We start from the raw sequence: 12,502 nt of genomic DNA on the forward strand, positions 1-12,502 counted from the left end.
GACATAAAAGCCATAAAACGCTCATTTTGATTTCAAGAGAACTTTATAGATAAGGAGAGACAGAACAGAATTACTCCAGTGTTCATATAGTGCCAGAGTAGTGGTTTATGATGTAGGCTTAAAAAAAATTGATATCCTTTTGTGAACTTTCAAATAACTTCGAGTGCTTTTACTGGCTGACATAACTCAGTCAGTTGTCTCTATTTCACCCTCCCCGGTCTGTCCAAATTGGGATAATGTTGTCTTTTCTAATCCACTACCAGCTTAAGACCAGAAAGGTTGGTCCATCTAGCTTCACGCTGCCTTGTACTCTTAAAAACAGGGGTTCCGAAAAGGGTGTTTTTACAGTGATGCTATAAGAACCATTTTTGGTTTCCCAAAGAACCTTTCAATGAACAGTTCTTCTGAAGAGGTTTTTAATAATCAAGCATTTTTTTCCCACTATAATGAACCTTTTGTGGAATGTAAAGGTTCCATGGATGTTAAAGGTTCTTCATGTAACCATACATATCAATAAAAAAGCTTTATTTTTAAGAGTTTAGGAGCCCGAAACGCCCATTTAGCAATCAGATCTTCACTAGAGGCTCTGATCTTTAATTATTTTCTTGTATCAGTATATCAGAGCTTTTTGTACTGCCGTTTCCACTACATTCATTTTTATTCATTATTAATTCAGGGCAGGGCTTTTTTTTTTTTTGGCTCCAGATGACCCATACCATATGAACCCTGCTAAATAAGCTTTAAAAAGATAATATCTGCTTGCATAAAGCTAATTAGGGATTTGTAAGAGCTATTAAATGTTCAACTACTGTGTCCAGAGAGTTTACAGTATATGTAAAGGCAGCACATGAGCATTTTCGAAGTACCGCATTGATGACTGCACTGTAAAAAGAGCTTTATGAGATGTTGTATGTGCGCTTCTTATCTAGCCCTGTAGAGGAGGGCTTTAGAGGTTGTGAATGTGCAGCAGCTACAGCCTCAGTGTTATTTTCAGTTTATGGATGGCGTTGAGGTGCCACAGTGGCAGCTCATGTTTGTCGGCAGGTTGAAAATGGTGCTGCATTCTATTAACCCAAGTACGCCATTGCTTAATGTGTCAGGTCTAGCAAATTATGTTTTTATCCTCGTGGGCCCTGGAAAAGCCTGTAGCTTTGGCACAGCATGTTGGATTTGTTCACTTTTTATTGTGCTGGAGTCATTCTTTTCCAGCTTACGTTAGCTTTTTACTGGGAGAAAAATATGGAGCGCAGTGCCATATAGGAACAGGAGGACAAATGCAAGGGAAGCACATAGAAAATTCTCACTTTTCATTTGAAATTAGGGCTAGATTCAATTTGAATGCAATTCACAAGCTGTTAATTTTGATTCTAATTTATTTTGGTATGCATTTTTAGGAGTGTCCATTTACTCAAAGTGCAAATAGCCCGCTTTGTTGGCAAAGGCTGATGTCTGGTTGACAAAATTACAGAAGATGCTGGATTGTTGACACTGGCAATAGTGTAGGGGTAAGGTGCATGGCAGAAAGATTGGGAGCAAATCTGCTTTTTGCCGAAATCGCTCTATTCCCTTTTCCCATCACATATCCGATTGGAAAGGCAATAATTTTCAATTCAAATAATAAAATATTTGAAAAGTGGAAATTAAGTGTCTAACGTGCGTTCATTAATAAAGTGTTTATCGGTTAGGGGTAGGTAGGTGTCTGGAGGGCTTTATTGTCCCATAAGGCGGCATCCATTTAATAATTAATTTACACTCTTTTGCATACGGTTTAATTTACAAAGTGCAAATGTTTCATCTGCAAAAAGCATAGCATTGCTACACGTATTGCAAAGAAAATGCTATTTGTACATAGTAAATATAATATATATCTATTTTCACTTAGTGTAAATAGCATATTGCTAAGAAAATGCTGCTATTTTCCCCTTTTTTTTAAAGTCTCATAACAGTTGTTCCATAATGAATCACTAGTCGCACTGCATGTTTTTAATTAACTAAAAGGAACTGGCTCATAACGGTAATTTTTTCATGAATCAGACTGATTTGTTTTATGTTTTATCATGTTTTTGATTTAGTAAAAAGGACCGGCTCATAACAGTGATTTGTTCATGATTCAGACTACACTGACTACTCTGGTCACACTGTTTTTGATTCACTAAAACGAACCGACTCATTAAGTCATTTGTTCATGAATCATGACTACTCTGGTCATGTTGCATGTTTTTATTCACCAAAAATAACCGGCACATAACATGTGATTCGTTCATAAGTCAGACTACACTGGTCACATTGCATGGCTAGTCATTTGTTCGTTAATCGGGCTGTACACACTGCATATTTTTGATTCTAAGAAAGAGAGAGTTCTAAAGTGTCATTTGTACATTGATGCTGTTGTTCTTAAATCATTATTCACGAAACTGAATCAAATGAATACAAATATGATATCACAATAAGCACAGACCATATCAGGATCTTTCAAATCAAGACCATGGTCATTCAGAAAGTTTTGTTCTTTTGAGTTATTTTCAATCGGATCATAAGCCATCTGAATGATTCAAAAACAAATCACACTGAGTTCAAGCAGAAACATGCATGTGGCAGTGAAATGATGCATGGCTTTACTGAAACAGGCAGGTCTGACTGAACACTCGATACTGCAAAACTTTCTTCCCATACTCACACTGAAAAACCCAACAAGTTAACTCAACTCAAACCGATTGAGGAAACTGATTGCGGCAAACCATTTAAGTTTAAAAATAAATACATATGAGTATTGTGAACTTATATATATATATATATATTGAGTCATCAATATATATAAGTTCACAATACTCATATGTATTTATTTTTAAACTTAAATGGTTTGCCGCAATCAGTTTCCTCAATCGGTTTGAGTTGAGTTAACTTGTTGGGTTTTATAGTGCAGAGCTCAAAGTACTGACATGGAGGGCAGGCCTCCAGGGAAAGGACAGGGACATCATCACATCATCACTTGGTCATTTAGATACTCTCCAAACCAGCTTTTGAACTGACACTTATTGTTTCCCCCCAAGAGTTCAATTAATTCTGGTGTGAGTATCAGCCGCAGGCCAAGATGGCTGCAATGTGAGCGTGCGAGTTCTCTGGAGCTCACTGATTCATGTTCACGGTTGACCCGTGCCTCAGAGAAAACCCTTGTGACAGGCTGTTGGTGGGGCCGCTACAAAATGGCAGAGTTAGTCATGACACGCATTTCCATAATAGCTTCGGAGGGTGTCAACGAGGCGGCGCTTGAATGAGAGCAGGCAGCACAAGCTAACAGTTGTATTGATATAAATAGAGCTGCCAGAATCAGAGGATCTACGAGGAACACTCTGAAATCCTGTAGCCTAATTGTGTGTGTGTGTGTGTTTTTTTTTTTGCCTCAAAAGAAATGTGAAGATGCAATTGCTTTTCTTTTTGTTTCATGCATGTTACTGTCCAACCCTCCCACCCCCCCTCACCCCCAGTCTTCTCATACTCTGATAACTGAACCCATGGGATGCATAGAACAATGCTGCTCAAACAGCCCCAGGTCTGTAAAGCCATTATAATCGTATTAGTAATGGTGTGGTTGTAAAGAAGTCTCTTATGCTCACTAAGGCTGCTTTTATTTTATCAAAAATGCAGTAAAAAACAGGAATAGTACTACAATTTAAAATAACAATTTTCTATTTTAAAATGTAATTTATTCATGTGATGGCAAAGGTGAATTGTCAACAGCCAAAATTCCAGTCTTCAGTGTCACATGATCCTTCAGAAATCATTCTAATACTGATTTTGTGCGCAAGAAACATTTCAAACATTTTTTGATTATTATCAATGTTGAAAAAAGTTGTGCTGCTTAATATTTTATTATTATTATTATTAATACTGACACATTTGTTAATCAGTTTAACAATTAGTTCGTCTTTCATGGACAAAATGTCTATACTTTTCTATCCACTATATGAGATTGAGGGTATTGCAATCTGGTAATTTTAGCACAGAGCAGTCTTCAAAATATTCCTAAAGATTTGTACATCTCTAACGTTCAAGTGTAAAATGGGTTACGTGTTAAGTGCTGTTTTAATACAGTGATAGAAAATTGTCTATCCAAACATAAATACAAACAAAAATGAATGTGTACACTTCACCACTTGAACACTGTGGGGACCAAACTGAAATCTCAGCATTGACTGAGCACAGAGACATGTACAAATATTATAAAATCACCTCTGAGATGTAAAACATGCCTCATTAGTCCTGAAATGGGCATTCACTGCCAAATAGCTATGAAATTAAGACATTAAGACTTCTGCATGGTACTATATTAATCAAATTAAAATGATATAATGCTAATTACATTTTGTCTAGAGAATGAATATTGTGTGGAAAGAGACAATGACACACAATCTCAATTTCTAACGCATTCTCCCGTGATGTCAGCATTGATATCCACTGTCCTTTGGCATCTGAGGACACTAAATATTTAATTCCGTTCCAGCCCTGACACATTGGGCATCCTGCAATCTGAGGTGATATAAATCAGCAAAACATCCAGCTGCTCATCTGCATCTGCACTCTTCACAGACCTGATCTCCACAGGTCCCTTGAGAGCCCAATGCCCTTCACACCATCTTACTCCAGCCTAACACTCCTTTTACAGGAAGGCTAAGAATCTTGACGGAAACGAGAAGCATGAGTTGAACGTATCACCCCACATAAACATCACATTTCATCTGCATAAATCTGCATTGCAAAATCATTTTAGTCACAGTTAGGGATCAGGCCCCAGGCATGCACTGTGAATATGTTTTGTCAGGTAACCTAAATATATGCTTCCTGTGGCAACATCTAAATGAAGGGGTTTAATTTGAGTCCAAATTTTTTTTTAATATGAAGGAATCAATCAGACTGCGTCCCGGATGGGACGGTTAACTAAAATGAAGTCATTAACATTCTTTGTGTGGTGGAATTTAATTATCATTGATGCTCAACAAGTATAAAACATTACCCGTCAGTGAAATATACCATCACAACAACAGAGCAGGACTGTTGAAGCAGGCAAGAGGCAAAAGTTTGGCATAAATATATCAGGCCAGTTTACGGTGACAGAATGCAAAAAGCAGTCTATAGTGGTATGTCCCAAAAATGGCCAAATTTGACAAAGTACATACTTTTGAGTGTGTAGCAGAAGAGAAGGCGGTTTCACTTTATTTTGATGGTTCCTTTAACACATTCTGTTGACTATAAGTATGTTGCACCTACATATCTACAAACTGTCATTAGAGTGTTAGTAGAGTATTAGTAGACTGGTAGAATAAGAATATGTTGACGTATTTGCAAAGTTATAGTCAGTAGAATGTCTGTTGGGGAGCATCACAATAAAGAGTTAGCAGATATTAAGCAGACAGTCTAACAATACTGAGAGTTAGTTAGTTGCAAAGTTACTTATAGTCAACAGAATGTTCAAAAGGGACCATCAAAATAAAGTGTTACAGAGAAGGCAATTTTTGGGACATACTACTATGGACAGCTTTGTGCATATTGTCACCATAAACTGGCCTGTCAATCATCCTGTCATGTCCTCATATACACACTCCACATTCCAGCTCATTTAATGTACGCACATACAAAAATAAATGTAATTATTGAAATAAAGTTATGTACTTCCACAACAATCTTATGTAAAATGTTTTCCAGTCCAAATGTTTTTAGCAAACATTCCTCTGCATCCACCAGTACCAACCATGGAAGGATATCAATCCTACAAAGTAATAAATAACCATACAAATGTTCCTTGAAAGTTAGGAGAGTTTGTTTACAGAGGGCGTTGCGCCACTGGGTGGGTTTGGGGTCCTGTGACAGTTCTGCCCTCGGGCTTTGATCGGGCCCTGCTGTACATCCAATTAATCAGAACTCAAAGCACAGTAGGAGAAAGTTGAAAAGATCAGTAAACACATGAAGTGAGGGAAGGCAGTTGGCCTCAGAGAACTGACTCTACGTGCGAAAACCTTAACAGATCGACCACTAAGAGGCAAATGAAAGCAGCCTGGCTGAAGCTCAGAAAATACACAGACGTGAGCAGAAATAACGGCTCTCCATCATAGTGATCCGCCAATTCTATCCAAGTCGTTCAAAGAATCGATGCCCAGCAGCAGTAATGAAGCCCAGAGTAAAAGACTGAACTTACTATAGTGAAGTTCATAACTTTGAGGATCCAGATGGTGAGAGCGAGGTTGACCACTATGAGGATCATGAGGAGGAGGACAAAGAAGTAAAGGCAACGTTTCCGCCAGCCGTAGATCCCCACTTTATACAGTTGCGGTTTTTCAGTACTCTGGACATTGTTCCTATGTGGGCACTGTTCCTGGGTCATCTGGAAGAAGACACAAATAAAACGTTAATTGAAGATTTTGTTAGAGGCATTGAGAGGAACAATATATTTAAACCATATGAAACAAACATGAATACACATATTACATTACAAAATAAGTGGAAGTACCTGGCATGTATGTATTTTAAAGTAGATTTTGAAAAGATTTATGTGTCATTGACCCTATTGTTTTAAATATAGATGGAGGAGTAAATGTGTACAGTAAAGACACTGCAATGCAGAACTATGGAAAATAATGCTTTGAGAGACAGTGCCTTTGGGATAGTTTGTCACTTTTGCCTTATTTATAATGAAATCATTCACTCAGACAACATTGTACACTGGTTACAAAATAAATGGAGGTCAATAAAGGGAAATCAGTGGGCTGGAAGTCAATCTCTGCTCAGCCAGCATGGAAACACTGACTGTGGGATATTCTGATATGAGTTTGACCCAGTCAGTGTAAAAGTTTGCTTAAAAAAAAAAAAAAGTATTTTTGCACTGCCCTCTAAAACCTACATTTTATCTCTAGGCAACAAATTTCTACCAGTTTCACATGAGTAAGTGACAGTAGGTGACTGATTCAGAACACAGAAGGGTGAAGAATAATCAGTAATACAGCAAGGGGCCAGTTTTTATGTATAAAAAATGTATGTAATGTGGAATTATATTGGATTAATCTGCTTTACATGAGGTATTCACATATGTTAGAAACTTACAGGTGTGACTCTCAAACCGTCCTGCATCCGAAATCGAATATTTCCTTACTAAATAGTATGCGGAAAACATTATGCTAAAAGAGTAGTACGTCCAAATAGGCCTAAGTTACACCATTTTGGAAAAATGGTAATCTACTACTTCCGCCGAGATTCTGGAGTGCACACTTAATGAACACTTTACTATCCCATGAGGCATGGGAGAGGTTTTATGGCCAAACCACAGAAAAGAGCATTTACCTCTTCTGGTTCCATCGTCCTCAAGTCAATGTTTTATTTTTATTTATTTTTATGGGTTTTTGGTTAAATGCTTGAAATAAGGTCTGTGGTTAACACAAGCTCCATAACATTCCATTGATTATCTCTGATGAATATAGAATTATAATATATATTATATAAAATTGTTTGTAGCTCCCCTCCCATCCAATGTTGATGATAGCGTTATTTTACATAGAATATGTATCTGCGTACATATGCTATGTTTGTTTCTGCTTCTTCTTCATGTCTTTTGATCAGGAGATTCAGTAGTCTTTCAGAAGATGTGTCATAGCGCCCCCTACCGTAAAACAGTGGAAACACAGAAAGCCGGAAATTTTCGTCAATTGCGGGGACAGAATTAAGTAATGTTACATTATTTTTGCATTATTTTTTTTTTTACCCTGGCCTGGGCTTGCTTGTTGACATGAAACTTTCTGCCCTGGCAGCCTTGTCTGTGTTGTCGTGGTTTCATGTTTCTATGTTTGTCTTGTGTTTGAGCACATGGCTCTGTCTTGGGCTATGTTTACACGGAAACGATCTGAAGAGAAAACGTGAAAGTGGCGTTGCGTTATCACTTTTTATTCTGCGTTTAGACGAGCGTTATGGGGGGGAAATCTGCGTGCATATGGTGATGCAAAAGTATGTGAAATTCGATGTAGTGTGCACTCCAGGCGGCTAGGTGGCAATGTGAAGCACTGCCACACAACAACACCAAGTCCGCGCGCCTGCGTACAACCTTCACTGTCTAGCAGACTTTTGAGTTTTTACCCTTTAGACGGGAACGCAACGGTGGAGCGTTTTTAAGATTTCCACTCTGGAGGGTGGTTTCACTTTTTTTTTTTTTTTTTTTTTTTTTTTTTAATTTTTTTTTTTTTTTTTTTTTACATCTGATAAAATATTTTTACGTTTCACCCGCGAGCATTCTCGTGTAAACAGGGTCTGTGTTTGCCTTGTGTTCCTTGTTTCCTGTTACCACACTCCCTTGTTTAGTCCACGTCTTGCCCTCATTTCACTAATTGTGCTCACCTGATCCTCATGTGCTCTGGTCCCTTTATATCGTGCCCCTTCCCTCATGTCTTTGCTGGTTTGGTTTGTGTATGTACTTTGTGGTGTGTTCTGGTTTGTGCTCTTGAAATTATGCTAGTTTATATTTTTTAATTTTTTTTATCCTATTCCCAGTATCAGATTATCTTTGTTGCTTAGCTTTAGCTCTTGTGCTTTATAATCTAGTTTGAGTTCTCTTTTGTTTTAGAATTTTATTTATATTTATTTTCTTCAGTTCTTATTTTCCCTGTCAAGTGGATGTTTTATTATTATTACTTTTTTCATTAGTTTGCTTTTTTATATATTTATTTCTCTACTTTTTGTTTCTCTAGTCATTGATCTTATCAGTTTAGTTTTGGTTCTCTTTATTGTTACTATCTTGTCTGTCTTGTCTTGAGTCTCGTCTTGTATGTTCTTCTGTGTGTCCCTGCCCAGTATCCTGAGTTGAATGCTTCCCGAGTAACTGCCTGACTGGTGCTGCTATCTAACCCCTGTGTCAAGCCTCTGGTTCTGTGAGCCTCTACCTGGTGCTACATCTGAGATCTACATCAAGCTACGTGTTCCTTGTGTTCCCGCCTGGTCTTTCCTTCAGAGCTGCCTCATTGCACTCGTGTCATCGCCATCTTACTGACGTCTCAGTGGTCATCTATCCTGCCTGTCGGTCTACCCTGCCCTACTGTTTAAACTGTGGTTCACGCTTCACTCTCCCTGCTGTCTCAAGTCTTCAGTCTTGTTAATAAAAACCCTTGTCTGCTCATTTGCGTCTGGGTCCTATCTCTTGCAGAACTGTGACAAATGTAATATGTTTTGTGTATTCACTCAGTGTTTTAACCGCTGAAAGACATCAACAAAACAGCTTGTAAACAATGTCATGACATTCACCTCAGAAAAGACCAAAGATCAATAACCTTATTCGATTTAGTGTTGCAGTCATGACCACCTAGACCAAGACAAAACTAAAGCTTTGAGGGGTTGAGAACAAGACAAGACCAACACAAAGCAGGGTGAGACCGAGTCAAGACCAAAACCAGAGCAACACCCTCCAAATTCATCTAAATGATCCACATTTACTGATATTTAGTGTCATGTGACGTAACGACAAACTTATAACATACATTATTGTGATTCTACCTTAAATGTGTGTACACTTAAACATTATACATTATATATATTGAAGAAATCTACTTTTCTTCAATGCAAAGTATTATTTTTTTAATAAACCACAAGTAAAATGTCAGTAATAAAATGAGAACAAATAAACAAATTTCAAACAACAGCACAAATAAATGCAATAGTATAAAGAGAGCTATGAAATAAACATGGTTATTATTCAGGTAAGAAATACTACAGAAATTAAAGTAATCAAATGTAAAATAACACTGTATAGACTTAAATGCAGATTAATGCTTACAATTCAAGTCGAGAGTCTTTTGTTCTTAGATTAACATGGCAAACAGCAACAGGAATATTAGACTACTGTCACTTTAAGAGTTGCATGGATCCAATATACTGTTACACTACGCTATTTATTTACATGGTTTCACTTTATTTTGATGGTCCCTTTAACACATTCTGTTGACTATAAGTAATGTTGCACCTACATGTCGACTAACCCTCATTAGAGTGTTAGTAGAGTATTCGTAGACTGTTAGGGTTAGAATAAGTTGACATGTACATGCAAAGTTACTTATAGTCAGTAGAATGTCTGTTGGAGGAGCATTATAATAAAGAGTCAGCAGATATAAAGCAGACAGTTTACTAATACTCTAATGAGAGTTAGTTGACATATAGTTGCAAATTTACTTATAGTCAACAGAATGTTCAATAGGGACCATCAAAATAAAGTGCTACCATTTACATTTACATTTATTCATTTAGCAGACGCTTTTATCCCAAGCGACTTACAAATGAGAACAATAGAAGCAGTTAAACTAACAACAAAAGGACAACAATATGCAAGTGCTATGACCCTTCCCAGTTTAATCTATTGCAGTACGTGTATTATTATATATTTAAAGATAATAGATATAGAATAGAAGATAAAGTGTTAGTATTAATGGATCAAGTGTTGCCGAAAAAGATGCATCTTCAGCCGTTTCTTGAAAATGGCTACGGACTCAGCCGCTCTGGTTGAGTTAGGCAGATCATTCCACCAGCAGGGAAAAGTCAAGGTAAAGGTCCGAGAAAGAGATTTTGTGCCTCTTTGAGATGGCACCACAAGACGGCGTTCACTTGCAGAGCGCAAGTTTCTGGATGGCAAGTTTCTGGATGGCACGTAAGTCTGAAGTAATGAGTTTAGGTAAAAGGGAGCAGAGCCAGTTAGGCAAAAGTCAGTGACTTGAATTTGATGCGAGCGGCAACCAGTGCAAGTTTATGAGGAGAGGTGTGACGTGTGCTCTCTTTGGCTTGTTAAAGACCACTCTAGCTACATCATTCTGGATCAGATGCAGATATCTGACAGTGCATGCTGGAAGACCTGCCAAGAGAGCATTACAATAGTCCAGTCTGGATAGAACAAGAGCTTGGACAAGGGTTTATGCTCTGATAGGAAGGGCCTGATCCTCCTAATGTTGTATAAGGCAAATCTGCAGGACCGGGCAGTTCTAGCAATGTGGTCTGTGAAGTTCAACTGATCATCAATCACAACTCCAACGTTCCTGTCTGACCTGGATGGAGTTTTATTTTTTCAAAACTTGTATTAAAAACTATTTTATTTACGTTCCAAAACCGGCTGTGTTTAAATGAATACTCGCCAAGACGGGCATTTAGACATAATTGTGTATGTATTTGACCGTTTAAGTGCAGTAAGCCACTCATTTTGGTACTTGCGACTCACAGAGGCGGCTTGTGCGCTCCACTTACAGTATATTAGATTATGCCAAACTACTTAAGCTTTCATTTTTATGCATTTCATTCTTTTAACTTCTTCAGCTTAATCCTGTCAGAAATTAAAAGGCCTGCTCCTGCATTCAAATCTTTGTACTGCACGCGTGAATTGCATTTGTAATATATTTTTTTTAACAAATTAACACATCACACAATGCAATTACAGCAAAATGCAGAAACTGTATTTGTTCCAGACAGTCCAGTTTAACCTTGATGTTGAATGTTCAGTGTAGTAATAAAACTAGATTAAGAATTACATAATCATCTGGAAGCTCAATTACATTTCTGCAAAACGTCCTTGGTATGCTGAAAACAACAGCCAGGCTTTTAGCATCCTCAATAAAACACAGCCTGTGATTAAAGGAAGACTTAAATACAAAGCTCAGTGTCTTTCCTGTTTCTGAAGATATGCCTGGGCTCACACAACAGTAAATGGAGTTGTGTAAAGGACAGGTCAGGTGAAGTGAAAGCACTATTCACTGCTGGTTCCTCGGGGAGAAGCTGAGATGGCAACTTACTCATCTGTGAACTGAAGTGTTAGTGTCCTACCCTTGTCAGCGGCAAATACTACAGATGTTAGCCGTATCGTAACAGGGACTGGTAACAAAATAAGGTGGAAAAGAACTTACAGTTAAAGATCAAGAACTTTTGATCTAATAACCTCAAAACAGAGCAAAATACACGAAGCCACTCTAAGAATATTACTGTAATTTATCCAAACCTTTCTTTACAACATTTAAACGATTTGAAATTAAGTTTATTGTGGTCATACACCTTCTTTTTTTTTCTTTATTACATTCTCTGCATTTAAAAGAGAGAAAAAAAAATCCCTGAATTGAATTCAGTTGTGAACAGTGATTCTACTAGAAACAGTTTTCTTAACATTGAACATTTTAACATAAACAGGGATAGTTCACCCAAAAATGAAAATTCGGTCATCATTTACTCATCCTCAAGTTCCAAAATTGTATGAATGTTTTCTTCTGCTGAACACAAAAGAAGATATTTTGAAGAATGTCTGTAATCAAACAGTTGATGGACCTCATTGACTTCCATAGTATTTTTTATTTTTTCCTACTATGTAAGTCAATGGGGTCCATCAACGGTTTGGTTAGGCTACTGACATTCTTCAAAATATCTTCTTTTGTGTTCAGTAGACGAACAAAATTCATACAGGTTTGGAACAACTTGAGGGTGAGTAAGTGATGACAGAATTAAAATTTAT

At 37.4% G+C, this 12,502-nt stretch overlaps 1 protein-coding gene across 3 annotated transcripts in view; it reads right to left on the bottom strand.

Annotated features, from left to right (window-relative positions):
- Positions 1–12,502, bottom strand: part of sgcd (sarcoglycan, delta (dystrophin-associated glycoprotein)) — a 116,184-nt gene that overhangs the window by 91,800 nt on the left and 11,882 nt on the right. For all 3 annotated transcript variants that reach the window (XR_014031910.1, XM_081390337.1, XM_081390338.1), the window contains exon 2: positions 6,191–6,376. Coding sequence is in view for 2 of the 3 variants with exons in the window: in XM_081390337.1 (XP_081246463.1) it covers positions 6,191–6,376 (186 nt within the window). In the remaining variant the exon portion in view is untranslated. The remainder of the gene's footprint in view (positions 1–6,190; positions 6,377–12,502) is intronic.

Source organism: Scardinius erythrophthalmus (assembly GCF_964197995.2).
Source record: "Scardinius erythrophthalmus genome assembly, chromosome: 17".
Lineage (NCBI taxonomy): Eukaryota > Metazoa > Chordata > Actinopteri > Cypriniformes > Leuciscidae > Scardinius > Scardinius erythrophthalmus.